General features: G+C 45.4%; 1 protein-coding gene across 1 annotated transcript in view; it reads right to left on the reverse strand.

Annotated features, from left to right (window-relative positions):
- Positions 1-22676, reverse strand: part of LOC309523245 (putative helicase senataxin) — a gene marked incomplete at both ends in the record, with an annotated part of 75123 nt that overhangs the window by 24612 nt on the left and 27835 nt on the right. Inside the window, 2 exons of the mRNA XM_082207034.1 lie at positions 2504-3675; positions 4170-4260. Of these exons, the coding sequence (XP_082063160.1) occupies positions 2504-3675; positions 4170-4260 (1263 nt within the window). The remainder of the gene's footprint in view (positions 1-2503; positions 3676-4169; positions 4261-22676) is intronic.

Genomic DNA, 22676 nt, shown 5'->3' on the forward strand with positions numbered 1-22676 from the left:
CAATAGTCCCAAGAAGGCCTGAAGTTCAGTCTTGCTCTTGGGCGCTGGGGCATCACAAATAGCCCGTACCTTGTCCCCAGTCGGGTGGACCCCTTCTGCGTCCACCATAAATCCCAGAAAGTCCACCTGAGGCACTCCTAGTAGACATTTTTCCCGCTTCACCTTGAGACCCGCCGTCTGGAAACGGTGTAGAACGGTGCGGAGGCGGTCCTCAAACTCCTCTGGTGTGGGCCCGGCAATCAACACATCATCGAAGAAGGGGGTGACACCAGGAATCCCTTTAAGGAGAGAGTCCATTAGATTCTGGAATATGCCTGGTGCCACGCTGACCCCGAATTGCAGCCGCTTTACCCTGAACGCTCCTCTGTGCGTCACAATCGTCTGTGCCTCTGCTGTGGCCTCATCTACTGGCAGCTGTTGATATGCTTGGGCCAAGTCCAGCTTGCCGAAAATTTTCGACCCAGCCAGGGTGGCAAGGACATGGCTGACCACTGGCACTGGGTATGCGTGGGCCGTGAGGGCCTTGTTTATGGTACATTTGTAGTCTGCGCAGATGCGGACCGAACCATTAGGCTTGATGGGTGTGACGATTGGAGTTTCCCAGGGGGCATTAGGCACCGGCTCCAGCACTCCTTGCTCCACGAGTCGGTCCAATTCCTCGTCTATACGGGGTTTCAAGGCGAACGGGACCCGGCGGGCCTTGAGCCTGACCGGTCGTACTGCGGGGTCAAGCTGTAGCGCAATGGGGGGGCCCGTATACTGTCCCAATTTCCCGTCGAAAACCCCTGGAAATTCCTTGCATATAGCGTCCACGTCCACTTGTAAGCTAGTGTGGTTCACCCCGGTGACAGCTAGCCCCAGTGGTCCAAACCATGCCAATCCCAGTAAGCTAATGTAGGGGCCCTTGACCACAAGCAAGTCCAGTTGCCGCGTCCGCCCTCGGTATTGCACCCTGAAGGTCCCCACCCCCATTGTGGGGACCTTACGTTTCTGGAAGTCCCGTAGGGTGAATGGGGCCGGCCTGAGTTTGGGACCCCCCGTAGGACACAGTTTCCTTAAGGTCTTTGCCGAGATTATGGATAGAGTTGAACCCGTGTCCAGCTCCATGCAGCATGGGGCCCCCTCTATCTGTACCTCTACATAAATTTTCTCTACATTGGGGTGGGGCAACTGGTATACCTGGCAGTCCGTGAGCTCCGTCGAGTTGCCTTGGTGCGTTGGGCCCCGGGACCTGGGGCTCTTGGGTTGGTCATCTGATGCCTGGTGTCGGGTGGGCCGAGCCCGACACACCCGGGCGATGTGTCCCAATTTTCTGCACTGCCTGCACTCTGCGTTGCGGAAACGGCAGGTCCTCCTCTCGTGACTCTCCCCGCAGCTTGCGCAGTTTCCTCCTTCTCGTCGAGGCAGCTGTGGTCTGTGCGCTGCTTGAGTGCGCTGCTGTACTCGGTGCACCTCCTCCCTGTCGGATCCTGAGTCGTCGGTGAGGTCTTCGTGGTGGACCCTCGGTTGGGATGGCAGGCTCGGCCGTGCCTCTTGCGTCGACTTCTCGGCAGCTTCTGTTGCCAGGGCCTCCTCCAGAGCGACCTGGAACGTTAGGTCCTTCTTAGCGTAGAGGCGGCGTTGCAGCTTCTCATCCTTCAGGCCACCGACGAGGCGGTCACGAAGCATGTTCTCCAGCTCTGAGAAGTTGCAGAACCGGGCGGCTTGGCGGAGAGAGGTCACAAACCCAGTTATGGTTTCCCCAGGGGCTTGTCGCTTTGCGTAGAAGGCGTTTCGACGAGCCACCACTGAGGGCTGCGGCGAAAAGTGCCCCTTCAGCTGTTCCATTATTGTTTTGTATGGAACAGTAGCGACGTCTTCAGGCGCAAGGAGAGCCCGGGCGATTTCAAACGTCTCCTCTCCGCAGACGCTGAAGAATATCGCCCTCTTCTTGGCGTCTTCTTCGTCGGTGACCCCTTTGGCTTCTAGGAGGAAGGTGAAACGGGAGGCGTATGCTTCCCAGTCTCCAGATGTTGGGTTGAATGGCGAGAAGTTGCTGTTGGCTGCCATTCTGAGTTCCTTGTGTCCCGGAGCTGAAGCCTGGATACACGGTGCGAGGCAGCGGTGCGGCAGGTGGCGGTGCTGCGGTGCTGTGTGTGGCAGTCAGCTCAGCGGGATCCCACCTTCGTCGCCAGTGAAAGATACTCAGAGTCGCAAAGTGATTTCATGCTCTTTATTCAGCTCATAGTGGTGAGGAGGAATGAATGAAAGTCCCCTCACAGTATCTGCTTTATATACATTATTTACACAATGGGCTGCACATGATTGGCTAATTCCGGAATTCTACTGTAAGCCAATCAGGTTGTGGATTCACTTCAATCTGGAGCAGGATTGGGTGGTTCCTGCCAACCAATCATACTGCTGCATTGTTCTAGGACCAATCAGACTGCTGCATTCTGAATCCTATTGTTCTAGGACTAATCAGACTGCTGCAATTTCGATCCTATTGTTCTCAGTACATAACATCTGCCCTTCCTGGCTCTTTGTTCTGTCTCTGACCAACTGCAGCTTTTCTGTTCCTGGCTCCAGATTGGTATTTCCTCTCCTACTGCTTTCAGGTAACAGTTTTAATTGCAGGGTGCTGTCTGGTTTCAGAGATCTGATTTTGCTTGTAATGTCATTTAGACCAACCTTTCTCTCCAAAGCACTGCTGCTGTTACCATTCTTTTCTGTAAGAGATCTGGAAGAACTGGGCTTCTCCTTTGTGCTGAAGTCTTTGGTCTCCAGGTCTTGAAAACCGAGGCCAAAGCTTTTGTAGAAGGGATCTTGCTTGTTTTGGACCCCTGGCCATTGATGAGACACCACATTTTTCTGGGCATCCATGTGTCTTTTTGCTAACGCAGACAAGCAGGGTAGGTGCTCATTGTCCATATTCATTGGACACCTGTCTTCCTGCCTTTTGTGGTTCATCAGGAAAGTAGGTGAAGTTACAAAAACAGGAGGGCTCTTCACAAGGGAGGAAGGATTTAACGATTTGCTCATGATGCTCCATATGATCTCCTTCAGAGTGTTCTGTAATTCTAGAGCCTGCTGGGAACTCAGCTCCCAGTGCTTGTGGCTACGGCGAAGCAAGTTGAGTTCATCAAGGAACTGCTTACAAGTGGGTGACTGCACAACCTGATACCCTTCCTTCAGGATGTTGCGGATCAGTTTCATGCAGGCAAACTGTATGGGCTCAGGTTCCCAAGATGGTGATGTCACTGTACTTCTTAAGCTATTCCTGACTACTCTTCTCTCAATGCCAGGCATGAACACCGTACTTGGAAGCATGACACATTTCACCACTATCCACACCCACATTTCTGAGCTGATCCACAGAAAATGAAGGCAATTTTTCTTAAGGCTGCACTCAACAACAGTCACCAAGATCCAGATGAAGAACTCAGACACTTTGTCACAAGTCTCAACAGTGCCACTGAGGACATTTTGGATTTCCAAACACAGGTGATGAATGACCACTATGCTGTAGGCAATCCCCAGGTCCTTCAGGTCCATAAGGGAGTGGATAAAAGGGATGAACCATAAAAAAGTGCTGTTGTGCAACTGCATGTCTTGGCCGATGTCAGAATGTAACAGGTCGGTCAGAGTCTGCATATCTTTGTACAAGTAGAGGCAGTAATCAGGACAAATGGTATCCTGAAACAGGAAACAGGAAGTCAATGTTTAGCAGCATGTTCTCAACTTTCCTGCTCTGCATATCCAACAACAACCCGCCTCACTTCAAGGATTTCACTAGGATGGGAAAGGGGGATTTGTCATCCTTCAAGTGTTGCTGGACTTCAAATTCCACCAGCCCCAGCTAGCATGGCCAACAATCAGAAATTATGGGAGTCCCTATACTAGTCACTATATAGTGATCTTTTTTTTTTTTGCGGGGGGGGGGGGTATTGCCAGCCAACAAGGCTAGAAACATTTTTTTAAAAAATGAAAAAAAGACAAGGTTTTCAAGGGGGTGAATTCTGTCGCCAATAAAAAACCACCCTTCAAACAAACATGGAGGAGGGAAACTGCTTCTGTTCTAGAGGACAGATGTGATTTGATACTTCTCTATAACTATAATCCAGAACCGTCCACATAGCCATGTTTCAAGCATGGAAGAAGACAGTAAGACAGATCAACAAGCAAGTTACCTTGTGGGGCTTTTCAATGTGGTAGTCATACGGCAGTTGGCTGCAAGTGACAAATTCATCTCCATAGTCCGACATGGGCTCAGATTTAGTCCTTCAAAAATATTAAGAAAGCCAAGGGTTTTGTCAGGAGCCAGCCATGTGAAGGTCAGCAATAAAAAAACACTGGTGTCAGTGAAGTTAACTTTTTATTCAAAGAAGCAAAAACAGTGCAGGCCTAGTGATCCCAGCAACTCTTCCCAGTAGGTCTTGGCCCAATGCAGAAGTTGCAAGGACTGAAGGTCCCTGCCCTCCCACAGCTGCCTATGGTCTCTCCTCTCCAGGGGTTTTTCCAAGCAGTCGGAGACTACGTCTGCACGCAGCCAATCTCTCCTCTGCTCTTTTCATTTCTCTGCATGTTCTGGGAGGCCAGGGGAGCGGAGCTGGTCATAGAAGGGAGACACTCCTTAGTCCTTCAGCAGCCTGCCTCTTCTTGGTCTACTGGCCCCCTTCCTCTCCAGCCTCTGAATTATGACTTTCTGCCCCAGCTTCTTCCTGTTCACTAAACCCTGTTACCTCTTCAGCTTCCAACACCACCTACCCCCAGTCCACTCCCTCTTCTTCCTCTGGCCACTCTTCAGCATCCCACCATCAGTCCCCTGGCTCTGAGCCTTCTTCCCCTGGAGGATCCCTTGGGGGTTCTCCAGCTGGCACCTCCCACCACTCCCCCGCATCCAGCCAGTCCATGACAGGTTTAAACCATTAGCTACTTATTTAAATGTGTAGTACACACTATTCTGAAAGCTCGAGATGGGGGGGCGGGGCGGGCAGAAAAGAACAGAATAAAATGTAATTAAGCTCAGTGTTATTTCCTCACTGACTTGGAGTCCCGAGGCTATGGGAATGATTATGGTCTTACAATGTAATCTGTCACAAGGAGCACTTAAATTATTCTCAAACTTAAACTGAGACCCAGGTTCTGCTCAAATGCCTGCTTCAAATTTAACACTAAGATATAGTTTACGTGAAGGAGAAATTTCCATTTTCCTTCATCTTGTCAGGATCCATTTTGAGCCTTTAGGACTCCATATGCTGTATTAGTTTTATCATCTGTGTATGAACTTTGACTAACCTATTCTAACAGAGAAAAAACATTATTTTTAACCAAGAAGTTATGTGTGCCCAGTGTCCTGGTACACTGAGAGAACAAACTCTGATGGAATGGAATGTCACGGGACTGGCAAGGGACGCCTTGGAGTCGGGGAAGAAAAGAGTCAGAGCGGGAACAGTCAGAAGGAAACGATGGGGAGATGACGGAAGGGGAAGAGGGGGAGAGCCAGGAGGAGGCAAGGCTCTCCGATGCTGAAGCAGAGCCCCAGCACCGCACAGGGAGCTCAGGTACAGACGGGGAGCCTATGCCTGTGCCTTCGGCACAGGAAAGGAGAGGGTTAAAGCGCAGGGATCAGAGACGTCCCATGAACATTCCAGCCGCCTCTTCTGTTGGAGGAGAAGCAGGAGAAGACCACTCCCCGAATCTGAACCAGACGATTCGGATGCATGATTGTACTGTGCTGCTTTTACACATGCAAAATAAAGAACTGTAAATACCTCTCTGAGTGAGCAGAGGGTGCTTATTGCGAATAGCATACACAAACCATCACATGTAAGCAATACGGCAGTGACCCAAGCCAAATTAGGGAAATCGCCAGGACCTGATGGACTATCCTTGGTGTATTACAAAGTATTCCAAGGAACATTGGCATTGCCATTGATGGAGGTAATGAACCGAATTCTTCAAGGGGACGAAATTCCATCTTCATGGGAAAAAGCATATATAACACTAATCCCCAAACAGGATCAAGGAACCCCATACCCAAAGAATTTCAGACCAGTATCTTTATTAAACAATGATTATTTTAGAAGTATTAGTGTAAATAATAAGATGTAATCAGAAAATTAAAGGTTTAAGAGTGGGTCAGAGACTTAAAAGAGTGGATGATATTGTGGGATGTAAACACAGGAGCAGTCAATGACAACATTCCTAGAGTGTACATGTTAAAACATGGGGAGGGATGTCTGTCTAGCAAGCAGGTAAACTTCCTGGGGACGGACTTCCTCCGCATGTGACCAGAGGTGGGTGTGGCCTCACCTGTGCAGGTAAATGATAAAAGCACAGGGCAGGCAGCCATATCTCTCTCTCTAATCTTCATCTTCTGAAGGAGCAACATGCCCTCTTGGCTCTCAGCCAAGAGAGGACAGTACTATCTTCCTATAAGATAGATTATGAGTGTATTTTCCCTTTTTTAAGCTGTCTGGCTTCTGGGATCATATTGTGAACAGAACGTGAGTAAACTCTTTTATACTTTTATAAAGACTGTGTCGTGTCTTGTATTTTAAGACGGAACAAAAGGGGAAATTACCAGAGTAATTATTATAGTGGTTCTAGCGAACCTGTGCAGACGTTACTGTTGCGAACTTAAAGGGGAATGTCATAAACTCTGCTGATATTTTGGGAACTTGTTAGCACAAATTGGATTAGGATATAATCTCACAATATATCCTCTCCTGCACCCCTGAACATTCCCACAAAGGGTTATTGGCCCCAGTATTGCATATTTCTGCGTATTTTTGAAGGATTGCGTTGGATTGTGATTTTGAGTTGAGTAGTATTTTTCTGAGTTAACTTCCTAGTAAGCACATGGTCCTTTTGTTCCATTGTGCAGTGGGGATTAAGCACCCCCCTTCCCTCAGAGTTCACAGTGACCCAATGCAGTGAAGAAATGTTTTGTATTTTGAGATTTTTGAGATTTTGATTTTAAAATTTTGAGAAATTTTGAAGAATTTTCAATTTTTTGGATTTTAAGATGGCTAGAGCAGCTTTTGATAGTGATGCAAAGCTAGGAATGCCTGTGCTGAATGAACACAATTTCATACACTGGAAGCAGCGCTTGATAGCATGTTTAGATTGTAAGCACATTTTGGAAGCTTTAATTTTTTTTATAAAATTTTTTATTGGTTTTTCACAGTTTTTATAAACACAAACAATACACAATACAAACAAACAAACACACAAACAAACATGTATAATTTCATATCCCTTTTTCTTAAACCTTACTTCGCCGACTTCCCCATACCTCCCCTTTCTACATCCCAATTTCCAAAATTATTTCAGCAAATCCTAATACTTAGTTTTATCAAATTTTCCCATTATTCTTTTCTTTTACTTAATCTTTAACAGCTGTAGTCTCCTTTTTCCCCCTTAAAACCTCAACATTTTAGCATTCATTGATTTTACAATGTTTCTTAAGATAAACTTTAAATTTCTTCCAATCTTCTTCCGCCGTCTCTTTCCCCTGATCACGGATTCTGCCAGTCATTTCAGCCAGTCCCATATAGTCTATCACCTTCATCTGCCATTCTTCCAAAGTGGGTAGATCTTGGGTCTTCCAATGCTTTGCGATGAGTACTCTTGTTGCTGTGGTAGCGTACATAAAAAAAGTTCTGTCTTTCTTTGACATCAATTGGCCGACAATGCCCAAGAGATATATATCATTTCCCAGAAAACCTTAATCTTCGGGCACGTCCACCAAAGGTGATAAAAAGTACCTTCAGTTTCCTTACATTTCCAACACTTATTGTCAGGCAAATGGTAGATCTTTGCTAGCTTGACTGGGGTCATGTACCACCTATAAATCATTTTCATAATATTTTCCTTTAAGGCATTACATGCCGTAAATTTCATACCGGTGGTCCACAACTGTTCCCAGTCAGCAAACATAATATTATGACCAATGTCTTGTGCCCACTTAATCATAGCTGATTTAACTGTTTCATCTTGTGTATTCCATTTCAGCAACAAGTTATACATTTTAGACAAATTCTTAGCATTGGGTTCTAACAATTCTGTTTCTAGTTTTGATTTCTCCACCTGGAAGCCAATTTTCCTGTCTTGTTTATAAACCTCCATTATTTGGTAATAATGGAGCCAATCTCGTACTTTGGTCTTCAATTTCTCATAACTCTGTAGTTTCAATTTATCACCCTCTTGTTCCAAAATCTCCCAATATTTTGGCCATTTAGCCTCCATATTGAGTTTTTTCCCAGCTTTAGCCTCCATTGGCGACAGCCATCTTGGAGTTTTATTTTCCAACAGGTCTTTATATCTGGTCCAGACATTGTATAATGCTTTCCTAACAATATGATTTTTAAAAGCTTTGTGCGCTTTAACCTTATCATACCATAAATATGCATGCCATCCAAATACATTATTAAAACCTTCCAAGTCCAAGATATCTGTATTCTCAAGGAGCATCCACTCTTTCAACCAGCAAAAAGCTGCTGATTCATAGTAAAGTTTTAAGTCCGGCAGGGCAAATCCCCCTCTTTCCTTTGCATCCGTTAAAATCTTAAATTTTATTCTGGGTTTTTTGCCCTGCCAGACAAATTTAGAAATGTCTTTCTGCCACCTCTTGAAACAGTCCATCTTGTCAAGGATTTGCAATGCTTGAAACAAAAATAACATTCTAGGCAATACATTCATCTTTATGACTGCAATTCGGCCTAACAAGGAAAGCTTCAAATTTGACCATATTTCTAAATCTTTTTTAACTTCTGACCAACATTTCTCATAATTATCTTTAAACAAATTCACATTCTTGGCTGTCATATTGACCCCTAGATATTTCACCTTCTTAACCACTGTCAAACCTGTTTCATTCTGGAACCTCTCCCTTTCCATGGCTGTTAAGTTTTTTTTCCAACACTTTAGTTTTTTGTTTATTCAACTTGAATCCTGCAACTTGACCAAATTCTTGAATTAGCTCTAAAACTCTTTTCGTACTAGTGTCTGGCTCTTGTAAAGTAAGTACTAAGTCATCTGCAAAGGCCCTTAACTTATACCGTCCTCTAAAAGTTTGTTAATAGACTCTGTATTAGAGGTCACCCTCTTCCCTAGATCATTGACACTCTGCGTATTCTGATCAAGCTTTGTAGAGAGCTCTGTCAATTTTTTACTGTTTTCCGCACCTTGCTTTGTCAGAGATTCCAAAGACTCATTTATTTTAACTAGAGCTTGTGTCACAGGGTCTATTGACATTGTGGTTTTTGTCTGCCCAGTTGCAGCTGGTGTCACTGGGATGCCTGAGACCGAAACTCTTCGCTGTTGTAAAGTTTTTGCCTTGTATGTTTTGCCAGATCTAGTTGTTGTCTCTTCTTGTGCACCACTCATGTCCCAGTCAAGGTCGTTCTCACGCCTGTAGATTGTTTTTAAGAGGAAAATTCCACTAACTTAAAAGTTGTAGTCCACTTTGCAGCAATTTCAACAGAGTCCTCTAGGGGGAAAAAGTTTCCAGAACTTCTGCAATAAAATGTCTTTTAGTCCAATCTTCCCAAGAGTCAATTGCAACAGCTCCCAATGTATTTTCAAAATTTTAGAGTCCAGTAATTTAGTATCTTTCCAGAGCCCAATAACTCAGAACAAAGTAACTTTCCAAGTAACAGTTTGACAGTTCTCTTACCGGCATCCTTATTTCAGGCAGTCCGTTTCAGGGGGGTTTGACACAGCGGGAGAAACTTTTACAAACCCCTTTTTCCTGCAGGTTCAAAGTCCACTCTCCTCCCCCTTTTGCTCCTGCCAGCAAGAGGGGGATTTTTTAATCAAATGTCCAGTTCACTTAATTCCAAAAGATCTTTCTATGATTGCAGCTTTGTACTTTCTTTGCGGTGTACTTTTGCAGTCCGGGAAGGCAGACTTCCTTGCTTTAAACCATTCCCGTTTCCGGCCAAATTTCCTTAAAGTATTTGTAAATTCCAAATTGATTTTAAAATCCTACTCACCGGTTTTTAATTTGTAATCCAAATTTTCAGGAAGGAATCGGCGCTCTCCGACTATGGTGATGTGGCTTCGCTTCACGGGCTGAGTGACGACTCTCAGCACCGTGCTTCACCCCCGCTGCCGTTCCGGAGCCTTTAAAAAGGCTCCCTTGCGATTTCAGGGGGGGCGCAATGGTGCCCGCCGAGTCTCCTTGTTTACAGGCTTCCGCGCCTGTAATTTTTAGGGGTCCCCGCTTCGCCGTAGCGACAGGACCCAAACTCGTAAAGCAGACCCCCTCCGGAGTTCGGAGGGAAATCCGCCATTAGCCGATGGCGCCGACCGGAAGTCCCATTTTGGAAGCTTTAAACCCTCAACCTACGGGATCGTCTGAGGAAGCTTTAGCCAAGATAAGTCCTTGGAGACGCATGAACAGCGAAGCTAGACACATAATTTTGAGTGGACTTCGTGATGAGCAGCTATCATTAATAAATAGTACAGATGATGCATCTCACATCTTAAGAGATATTGAGCGTGTGTATGGAGAATCTAACATAAACTGCTTCAGAAACTTGGTGTGTAAATTAACCAGATTGAGGATGAATTCAAAAGAGGAATTCACAGAGCACATCAACAAGTTTACTGAGATTGTTCAAAGGATTGATCTGACTCCAAAAGCTTTTGATGAAGATACAAAGGTAGCATTTTTGTTATCATCACTTGGACCACGCTTTAGCGCATTTGTAAGTTTGATGGACCATAGACAAGGTCTGACTTTTAAAGACTTGATTGGTTATTTAAAAGAAGAATGCAGAGATAGAGCTGAATCTCCAGTGAGAAATGCTAAAATCAAGGACAGTAGTTATGCATCTAGGCAATTTACAAAGTCCAAAGAGATGCCTAGGAAAGTGATTTGTTTCAATTGTAACAAAGAAGGACACATTGCAAAGAATTGCAGGGCTCCTAAAGCAAAGAAACCCCACCCCTTTCAGCCAAAAGGGGAAAAGAAGGGAAAATGTGAATGCACATGGCTACTGCAAGAAAGGAATTTAGCTGTCCAGAATCGTGAGAATAGACGTAATAAATGGATAATTGATTCAGGTGCCAGCTCGCATTTTTCATATAAAAAGGACTATTTTAATGAGATAAATGATGAAGAAGGATCTGAAATTGAGATTGCAGATGGCAACATTGTTAAAGCAAAAGGTGCAGGTTCCATCAGCCTGAAATGCAATATAAACAATGAATGCATTGAGAACACAATCTCTAGAGTTTTGTATGTTCCAGAGCTGAGCTGCAATTTAATCAGCGTGTCCACTTTGGACAAGAAAGGTTTCCAGATCACATTTGGAAATGAAGAATACAAGGTGACTAAAAATGGCAAAGTGGTTGCTCAAGCAAAGCTAATAAATGGTGTATATGAGCTTGATCTTTCAGAGAACCAGTCTGCAAAAGTGGCATATTCCAGCCAGAAGGATGAGGCAGATCTGGACCTATGGCACAGAAGGCTTGGACATAGAGATACCAACGTCATTCTGGATCTACAGAAAAGAGATCTTGTAAGAGGTCTGCAGGTAAAGCAGAGCAACAAAACTCCAGCAAAGTGCATAAGCTGTATTACTGAGAAGGCTGTAAAACCTTCATTTCCACGTTGTGCAGAACAAAGAAGCAACAAAGTGCTTGACATAGTGCACACTGACATATGTGGACCCATGAATGTTCCCTCACTGGGAAAGAATAGATATATTTTAATATTTCTGGATGATTTTTCAAGATTTTGTGTTGTATATTTCCTCAAAGAGAAGAGTGAGACAGTGGACAAGCTCCAGGAATACATTGCCATGGTCAAGAATAAATTCCAAAGAGCTCCAGCTGTGTTAATGAGCGACAATGGAGGTGAGTACTGCTCAAATGAAATGCAGGCTCTCCTGGCCAAGGAAGGAATTGCACACGTAACCACAATTCCTTACACACCACAGCAGAATGCCATAGCTGAGAGAAAGTTTAGATCCATTATGGACATGACAAGGTGCATGCTAAAGGATGCATGTTTGCCACAGAAGCTGTGGGCCGAAGGAGTGTACACGTCGGTCTATTTGCAGAATAGACTACCAACTAAAGGTACAGAGCGCACACCATTTGAACTTTGGCATGGGAAAGCTCCCAATCTGTCGCACATACATGTGTTTGGAAGTCCGTGTTACTTCCATGTGCCCAAGGAACACAGACACAAGCTTGACTCCAGGGCAAAAGCAGGTATCCTTGTGGGATATGCTTCTGGAGGCAAAGGATACAGAATTATGGACTTACAAACTGGTAAGACAAATGCATACCATGCGGTTTACGTTTATGAATATGGAAAAGTAGACACTAAGAACACTGTTGTGGATTCTTCCGATGATTCAGAAAGGACTCAAGAGTTTGTATATTTCCCTTTTGAGACCCCACAAAGTAATAATCTGCCTTCGAGTGTTACAGCGCCCCCTACAGGTGACGCACCAGAAGACGCAGAGGACCAGAACCCTAGCGGCACCAGAGACGAAGAGGAGGACTCAGATGGGGACATGCTTGCATTGGAAGAGGATGAGGAAGCTGATGCGGTCGCAGAACCAGAGGTCAGGCACTCGTCCAGAACCAACAGAGGTGTCCCACCATTACGGTTGTCCTACTTTGCAGGGTCGGCGTTTCCACAGGAACCTTCCACTTGGGAAGAGATACAGGAGATGCCAGCTGCAGAAGCCAGTCTCTGGAGGAAGGCCGCGCAGGAGGAGATGGATGCACTGCATCAGAACAAGACCTGGACACTCACTGAGCTGCCTCCCGGTAAGAAGGCCATTGGCAGTAAATGGGTTTTCAAGGTTAAGAAGGGGTCAGAAGGAGAGTTGCAGCGCTACAAAGCTAGACTTGTAGCACAGGGATTTTCACAACGTTTTGGTGAAGACTATGATGAAGTTTTTGCACCAACCGTGAGGTACAGCAGCGTAAGAATGCTTTTAAGCATTGCAGCCTCCAAGAAAATGAGGGTGAAACACATTGTCATTGCTACCGCTTTTCTACATGGGCAGATTTCAGAGGAAATTTACATGAAACAGCCCAAAGGTTTTGTAAAACCACATGAGGCATATTTAGTGTGCAAACTCCAGAAAGGACTTTACGGACTCAAACAGGCTGCTAGAGCCTGGAACCAGAAGTTGCATAAAATGCTGACGCAACTTGGGTACAAGAAAGGCGACGCTGACAAGTGCTTGTACAGTAAGTCAAATAATGGACAATTCTCATATATCTTAGCTTTTGTCGATGACCTGATTATTGCCACAGCAAGTGAAAAAGACTATACACAGATAGTAAAACACCTTAGCAAAGAGGTGGAGGTCAAGGAGCTAGGAGATGTCCAGTACTACCTTGGGATCCAGGTGGAAAGAGAAGAGGACGGCTCATTTCTTCTCAGCCAAAGACAGAAGATCCACGAGCTAATTGAGCACATGCAGATGCAAGACGCACATCCAGTCGCTACACCGATGGCTACTGACTTCCTGAAGAATCAGCAGGATTCGAAGCAGTTGCCAGACAACAATGACTACAGATCGGCGATTGGTAAACTTTTGTATTTAGTTACCACATGTAGACCTGACTTAGCTAATGCTGTGGGGATTCTTAGCAGAAAGGTGAATTCTCCCACTGAGCATGATTGGGCAGGTGTAAAGAGGGTGGTGCGATATTTGAAGGGTACCATGAATTGTAAATTAAGGTTACCAGCTGTCAGAGACCCTAAGTTGGTTGGGTATACTGATGCGGATTGGGCTGGGGATAATGTTGATTATAAATCAACAAGTGGTCATGTTTTCATGTTTGGGGATGGACCTGTTGCATGGGGCAGTTATAAACAGAGCTGTGTAGCATTATCTTCCACAGAATCAGAATACGTTGCAGCAACAGAAGCCTGCAGAGAGATCGCCTGGCTTGATCAACTCATAAAGGACTTTGGGTTGGTGAGAAAAGAACCTGTCAGCTTGCTGGAGGACAATCAAAGTTGCCTGAAGCTGACGCAGAGTGAGAAGTTCCTGGCCAGAACAAAACACATTGGGGTTAAATACCACTACATATGCCAGATGATCCAGGATGGACTAGTGGAACTATCCTACTGCAGCACCCAAGAGATGACTGCTGACATCCTGACGAAACCCCTACCAAGAGAGAGTTTCCAGAATCTACGTGTCAAGCTGGGACTCTGGGTGGTTGAATAAAGTTGTTTATGTTTTGTGTATGTTGTATTGCCTGAGAAGGGGTATGTGGGATGTAAACACAGGAGCAGTCAATGACAACATTCCTAGAGTGTACATGTTAGAACATGGGGAGGGATGTCTGTCTAGCAAGCAGGTAAACTTCCTGGGGACAGACTTCCTCCGCATGTGACCAGAGGTGGGTGTGGCCTCACCTGTGCAGGTAAATGATAAAAGCACAGGGCAGGCAGCCATATCTCTCTCTCTCATCTTCATCTTCTGAAGGAGCAACATGCCCTCTTGGATCTCAGCCAAGAGAGGACAGTACTATCTTCCTATAAGATAGATTCTGAGTGTATTTTACCTTTTTTTAGCTGTCTGCCTTCTGGGATAATATTGTGAACAGAACGTGAGTAAACTCTTTTATACTTTTATAAAGACTGTGTCGTGTCTTGTATTTTAAGAGGGAACAAAAGGGAAAATTACCAGAGTAATTATTATAGCGGTTCTAGCGAACCAGACGTTACTGTTGCGAACTAAAAGGGGAATGTCATAAACTCTGCTGATATTTTGGGAACTTGTTAGCGCAAATTGGATTAGGATATAATCTCACAATATATCCTCTCCTGCACCCCTGAACATTCGCACAAATATTACAAGACGGGGACTTATTAGACCTAGAAGGGTTTAATAACTGCTATGGGTGGCATGAGTATTTAGGATACAAAAAGGTGAAGGTCCACAGGGGATTTCTTAATATTATCATAAGAAAATTGATATATTAGAGTATGGGTAAAATACAAAGAATTACTGGAGCCTAAGACACCCTGGTGGATTTCACCCTTAGAAGCGATAATGGTAAAAAAGAAAAACATGGAATTAAATTGGGCTACTGTAATGTGTATGGGTTGCTTGTGCGTAAGTTGCCGCCTCTCCAGGCTTTGTTGCCTTGCTAAACCTTTCAGTCTGGGCAGCCCTTCACTTCGTGGCTGCCTCAGTCGCTAGCAGAATCCGTCAGTGGGCGTTTCTTAAATCTTTTCCAACATAAAAGTTGTTTGACACCCAGTCTCCTCCTACTCCCTCTGCGCGGAGGTCTTCTGCGCAGGTTGGGCGTGGGTAGCGGAGGACCCGTGCTCTCCCCGCTGGTGTCCGGTGAAGAGTCCTGGAGCCCTCTCGCCGATTCCCCCATCAGCCCCTCTATATCCCTGGTGTTGCGCTGATTTGCTTGCCCATCTGCGGAGCTGCCTCTCTCCCTGCTGGGCCCTTCTCCAGCATCATTTGAGAGCCTTCCCTCCGCCTCTAGCTCCGATGTCAGTTCCCTGACAGCTACATATAAGGATTTACTAAAAGAAAAAGATAGTAATTTGATATTAAAAGAGTACGAGGAAATAAGACATCACCTAACAGGGTGGATTCAGTATCACCAACTAAATGAAGTGTTTAAGGAAGACAAGAAAAACGGTTTTAAAAATGAAATCTCATTACTAGACAGTTATTACAAAATAAGAACAAGGTGATCTCAAGAATGTATGGAACATTATTGGAATGGGAGGTTAAGGATGAAAAAGTAAAAGACTCCCAGGCTGCACACCTAGTCCTTCAGGGGCACGGTTACCCTGTTCAAGACCAGAAAGTCCCCCACACCTGCCTGCCCCTTGCCTCCCCAAAACAGTACTTCTGTCTTGTCAGGATTCAACCTTAATCTGTTAGCTGCCATCCATCCTCCAGCCGCCTCCAGACACTCACACAGGACATTCACTGCCTTCACTGGTTCCAATTTAAAATAATAATAATAATAATAATAATAATAATAATAATAATAATAATAATAATAATAATAATTTATTATTTGTACCCCGCCCATCTGGCTGGGTTTCCCCAGCCACTCTGGGCGGCTTCCAACAAAGATGAAAAATACACTAAAATGTCACATATTAAAAACTTCCCTGAACAGGGCTGCCTTAAGATGTCTTCTGAATGTCAGGTAGTTGTTTATCGCTTTGACATCTGATGGGAGGGCGTTCCACAGGGCGGGCGCCACTCCCGAGAAGGCCCTCTGCCTGGTTCCCTGTAACTTGGCCTCTCGCAGTGAGGGAACCGCCAGAAGGCCCTCGGAGCTGGACCTCAGTGTCCGGGCAGAACGATGGGTGTGGAGACGCTCCTTCAGATATACTGGACCGAGGCCGTTTAGGGCTTTAAAGGTCAGCACCAACACTTTGAATTGTGCTCGGAAACATACTGGGAGCCAATGTATGGTCTTGGCGGCCGCTCCCAGTCACCAGTCTAGCTGCCGCATTCTGGATTAGTTGTAGTTTCCAGGTCACCTTCAAAGGTAGCCCCACGTAGAGCGCATTGCAGTAGTCCAAAAGGGAGATAACCAGAGCATGCACCACTCCGGCGAGACAGTATGCAGGTAGATAGGGTCTCAGCCTACGTACCAGATGGAGCTGGTAAACAGCTGCCCTGGATACAGATTTGACCTGTGCCTCCATGGACAGCTGTGAGTCCAAAATGACTCCCAGGCTGCGCACCTGGTCCTTCAGGGGCACAGTAACCCATTCAGGACCAGGGAATCCTCCACACCTGCCCGCCTCCTGTCCCCCAAAAACAGTACTTCTGTCTTGTCAGGATTCAACCTCAATCTGTTAGCCGCCATCCATCCTCAAACCGCCTCCAGACACTCACACAGGACCTTCACTGGTTCTGATTTAAAAGAGAGGTAGAGCTGGGTATCATCCACATACTGATGAACACCCAGCCCAAACCTCCTGATGATCTCTCCCAGTGGCTGCATGTAAATGTTGAAAAGCATGGGGGAGAGGACAGAACCCTGAGGTACCTCACAAGTAAGGGCCCAGGGGTCTGAACACTCATCCCCCACCACCACTTTCTGAACACGGCCCAGGAGGAAGGAGCGGAACCACTGTATGACAGTGCCCCCAGCTCCCCAGCCTCTCAAGACGGTCCAGAAGGATGTTATGGTCGATTGTATCAAATGCCGCTGGGAGATCCAGCAGAACTAGGAAACAGCTCTCACCTTTGTCCCTAGCCCGCCGGAGATCATCAACCAGTGCGACCAAGGCAGTTTCAGTCCCATGATGAGGCCTGAATCCCGACTGGAAGGGAGCCAAATGCTCCGCTTCTTCCAGGCGTGCCTGGAGTTGTTCAGCAACCACTCGCTCAATCACCTTGCCCAAGAATGGAAGATTTGAGACTGGGCGATAATTGGCCATCGTGGCCGCATCTAAAGATGGTTTTTTAAGAAGCGGTTTAATAACCGCCTCTTTCAGTGGGTCTGGGAAGGCTCCCTCACGGAGGGAAGCATTCACCACCCCACGAAGCCCATCGCCCAGTAATTCCCGGCTAGCTTTTATAAGCCAGGATGGGCAAGGATCCAGGAGACAGGTGGTTGGCTTCACTTGTCCAAGCAGCCTGTCCACATCCTCGGAGGTAACAGGTTGGAATTGATCCCACGCAACTTGACTAGACAGGACTCTAGCACTCTCCCGCCCTGCCCCTGCTCCCACGGTGGAGTCTACGTCTTCCCGAATCTGAGCGATTTTATCTGCAAAAAACTTTGCAAAATCATTGCAGGAGATCATGTGGCCCATACTGGGCCCAGATGTCGCAGGTGGTTCCGCTAAATTGTGAACCACCTGAAAAAGTCTCCTGCTGCTGTTTTCTGCAGATACAATAGAGGCGGCGAAGAAAGTCTTCTTCGCCGTCACTATCGCCACTTGGTAGGCTCGACGTTGAGCTCTAACCTGTGTCTGGTCTGATTCGGAATGAGTTATCCGCCACCGGCACTCTAGCTGTCTCAACGATTGTTTCATTGCCCTCAGATCCGTGGAAAACCACGGGGCTGTCCGGGCTCCATGCAATCGGAGAGGGCGCTTCGGAGCCAAACAGTCAATAGCCCTGGTTAACTCCACATTCCAGCGGGCCACCAGGGAATCGGCTGAAAGGCCATCAACATGGGATAAAGCATCCCCTACCACTCTCTGGAAACCATTTGGATCCATTAAGTGGTGAGGGCGGACCATCCGAATTGGTCCCACCTCCCTGCAGAGGGGATGGGTCGCAGAGAAGTCCAGTTGCACCAGGAAGTGATCTGACCATGGCACTTCTTTCGTTTCGCTTTTACTTAGTGTCAGATCACCAACATCCATAGAGGTAAACACCAGGTCCAAGGCATGTCCGCGGCTATGGGTTGGGCCAGACTTATTCAGGGACAGCCCCATGGAGGCCATGCTTTCCACAAAGTCCCGAGCGGCCCCTTGTAAGGTCGTGTCGGCATGGATGTTAAAATCCCCTAGGACAACCAAGCTAGGTGTCTCCAGGAGAACATCCGCCACGACCTGAAGCAGCTCGGACAGGGAATCCTTGGTGCAGCGGGGAGGTCGGTACACCAAAAGGAATCCTGTACTGCCCCTATCGCCCAACTTCCAGAACATGCACCCGGAAAACTGGGTCTTCCCAATAGGACGCCTGGTGCAAACTAATGACTTCCTAAAAATCACGGCAACCCCCCCCCTCCCCGCCCACATGACCTGGGTTGCTGTGCGTAAGAGAAACCTGGTGGACAGGCAGCGGCAAGGACAGGCCCATCTGCTTCATCCAACCAAGTCTCTGTCACACATGCCAGGTCAAGTCCTCCATCCATGATCAAGTCATGGATGGCAGTGGTCTTATGAATCATTGACCTGGCATTGCACAGCAGCACCATCAGGTCATGTGGGTATCCCTTGCTGATTCTAGTATCCATCCGGCCAGGACCAGACCCGGAGGCAGGAATAGTCCTCAGACAACGACTAAACCTGCCTCCTCTGTAATGACATGGTCTGGTCTTAGCGTAACTCCTCCTCCTACCCGTGATCACTGAGATTGGTTGTCCCAGTGCATCCCCCCCCCCCCGTGGAACATGCCCCAGCCATTTTGTTGGCTGGGACCCACTCCCCGCAGCCCTGACCCCTCCCCTTAAGAACAAAATAACACCTTAAAAAAAACCCAATATAACAATACAAACAAAAAACAATAAAAATTACAAAAACATAAAATCAAACAAATTCCCAGGCCCAATAAACATCCATCCCACCCCCACCCCCCCACTTACCAAAAATTCAAAAGAAAAGAGAGGTAGAGAGGTATAGTAGTCATGGGAGACTTCAACTTCCCCAATATCTGTTGGAATTCAAATTGTGCCAAGAATGTAAAGTGCTGATGTGATCCAAAGTAAAGGAGAGCAATACGGAGCTGGCTTTCACTGGCCAGCTAAATGAGGTAAGGGTAGCTGATGGGTCTCAAACCCAGAGTGAGTAAGGGACTTCCCTTGCATGCAAAGACAGGCTGCCACAGATTGAGCGGACAAGACAAATAGTAGGTCCAATGGTCAAGAAGGCAATTTCTGCATGTGCTGTAGAGGGAAGTGAGGGTCAGATGGGGCTCGTCAACCTGGGAAGGTAGCCCATCTAGGAGAAGGGAAACTCTGATCCTAAACCTCTGCTGCCTTGCAGAACATCTTCAGGAGACGAAAAGGCTTACACAAGTCCAGAGTGGAGTTCTGTTTTTCATTTTTTTTAAAAGCAACAACAATTTTTTATTAGTTTCCCCCAATTATACAAATACCAATTAATATCAAATTAATTCCAATTATTTCGATTTAGAAAATTTAATTAGTGCTTTCCCGTGCTCTGTGATCAATGTGTTTATCCAGTTCTTATATTACTGTGATTCGTGTTCTTATAACTTATATTAAAGATTTAAATAACAGCTGCATTCTTCGTAATTTCTCTTCGTGTCATTATTTAACTTTTCATAGGCTTTCAAATGAGAAGCTCTAATTATTTTCTTTTTCACTACATGTGTCAGTCTAATTAGGTCCAGTTATGGATTCCTTGTCCTTTATCTGCTGTCCCATCCTTGAATTTCTTCCACGGTTGCTGTTGTCTCCCAGTGTAGCTGGGGTGGAGATGTATTCTCAGAGATTCTTGAAAGTTCTCATTAGCTCCTTCCCATGGTGCTCCCATCTTACTTGATGTTTCCAGACAACTGTTTCCAACAACCCACTTTTTCTCACTGCTCGGTCAACCCACTCTTTCTCACCGCTCGAAGTTTCCACAGCCTGAGAAAGGGGGTCTTTTCCAGGGAGTCTTCTCTTCTCATGAGGTGGCCAAAGTATTGGAGCCTCAGCTTCACGATCTGTCCTTCCAGTGAGCACTCAGGGCTGATTTCCTTCAGAATGGAGAGGTTTGATCTTCTTGCAGTCCATGGGACTCTCAAGAGTCTCCTCCAGCACCAGAATTCAAAAGCATCAATTCTTCGGCGATCAGCCTTCTTTATGGTCCACCTCTCACTTCCATACATCACTACTGGGAAAACCATGGCTTTAACTATACGGACCTTTGTTGGCAAGGTGATGTCTCTGCTTTTTAAGATGTTGTCTAGGTTTGTCATTGCTTTTGGTTTGTCATTGTCATTGTCTTCCGCTGCCTCCCACAGTTTGGTCAAACTCATGTTAGTATCTTCGAGAACACTGTCCAACCATCTCGTCCTCTGTCGTCCCCTTCTCCTTGTGCCCTCCATCTTTCCCAACATCTGGGTCTTTTCCAGGGAGTCTTCTCTTCTCATGAGGTGGCCAAAGTATTGGAGTCTCAGCTTCAGGATCTGTCCTTCCAGTGAGCACTCAGGGCTGATTTCCTGAAGATTGGATAGGTTTGATCTTCTTGCAGTCTCCTCCAGCACCATAATTCAAAAGCATCAATTCTTTGGCAATCAGCCTTCTTGATGGTCCAGCTCTCACTTCCATACATCACTACTGGGAAAACCATAGCTTTAACTATACGGACCTTTGTTGGCAAGGTGATGTCTCTGCTTTTTAAGATGTTGTCTAGGTTTGTCATTGCTTTTCTCCCAAGAAGCAGGCATCTTTTAATTTCGTGGCTGCTGTCACCCTAGCTGCCTTTAAAAATCCTGTAATATTGTTCCTCCCATCTCAGCCTCTCTCTGAGGTCATGCCAAAGGTAATTCCATTGCCATCGGCACCTTCATTTGCCTGGGTCGACTGTAAATGCCATGTCACCTACTTATTTAGTGGGCAATGCTCCATAAAGGGCTCAGACTACAGTGCAAAAATTGACTATTCCAAATTATGGCAGAAGGAAGCAGTGAAGAAGCTGTTACATTGCCATTATTAGCAGTCTGTCCTGTTGCTCAGAATGCACAGGGACAGAGAGCCCATGAATCATTGCCCTTCGCAGTTTTTAACAAATTGAAGCGAAGTGTGGCAGAAAATGGCTTGGATGGCATTCTTTTTTTTCTTTTTTCTTTTTTGCTTTGCAGCCCTTTCTCTGTTTTTTTATAATATTTTTTATTAAATTTTAACAATGCAGAGTATAGAAAAAAAATACAAAGACAAAGACAAAAAGAATATAAAGACACAAAATACATACTACAAAATACAACAATACAAACATTAAGCACAAAAATAAAGTACATACATTTAAAACTAATAATAAAGAAAAAAAACACATATAGAAAAAACACAGAAATTCCCTCTTTCTTAATTTTACATCTTAAATTCACATATTTTCCTGACTTCCTCACGTCCCCCGTTCTTGTATCCCTTTTAAAGATTGGTTCAGCAAATTCATAGCCCATTAATTTATCTATTGTTGGTTTAATCTTAGATTTTACCTTGTTGCTAGAACCCCAGCATTTCATTTCAATGTCATCAACATTCAAAAATTTTACAATATTTCTGCAAATAGGTTTTAAATTTCCCCCAATCTTCTTCCACTGAGTCTTCTCCCTGGTCTCGGATTCTGCCAGTCATCTCCGCCATCTCCATATAGTCTATTAGTTGCATCTGCCAATCTTCCAAGGTGGGTAGATCTTGTGTCTTCCAATGTTTTGCGATGAGAATTCTTGCTGCTGCTGTAGCGTACATAAAGAAAGTTCTATCCTTTTTTAACACCGATTGGTTGACTATGCCCAGGAGGAAGGCCTCTGGTTTCTTCGGGAAGGTATATTTAAATACCTTTTTCAGTTCATTATATATCATTTCCCAGAAAGCCTTAATCCTTGGACACGTCCACCAAAGGTGAAAGAATGTACCTTCAATTTCTTTACACTTCCAACATTTATTATTGGGCAAATGGTATATCTTTGCTAGCTTGACTGGGGTCATGTACCACCTATATATCATTTTCATAATATTCTCTCTTAAGGCATTGCATGCCGTAAATTTAATCCCGGTGGTCCACAACTTCTCCCAGTCAGCGAACATGATGTTATGACCTATGTCTTGTGCCCATTTTATCATTGCCGATTTTACCGTTTCTTCCTCAGTATTCCATTTCAACAGCAGATTATACATTCTTGAAAGTGTCTTAACATTGGGTTCTAACAATTCTGTTTCTAACTTTGATTTTTCCACCTGGAAACCAATTTTTTTGTCCAAGTTATAAACCTCTCTTATTTGAAAGTAATGTAACCAGTCTCGCA

This window comes from Podarcis vaucheri (assembly GCF_965113315.1).
Source record: "Podarcis vaucheri genome assembly, chromosome: W".
Lineage (NCBI taxonomy): Eukaryota > Metazoa > Chordata > Lepidosauria > Squamata > Lacertidae > Podarcis > Podarcis vaucheri.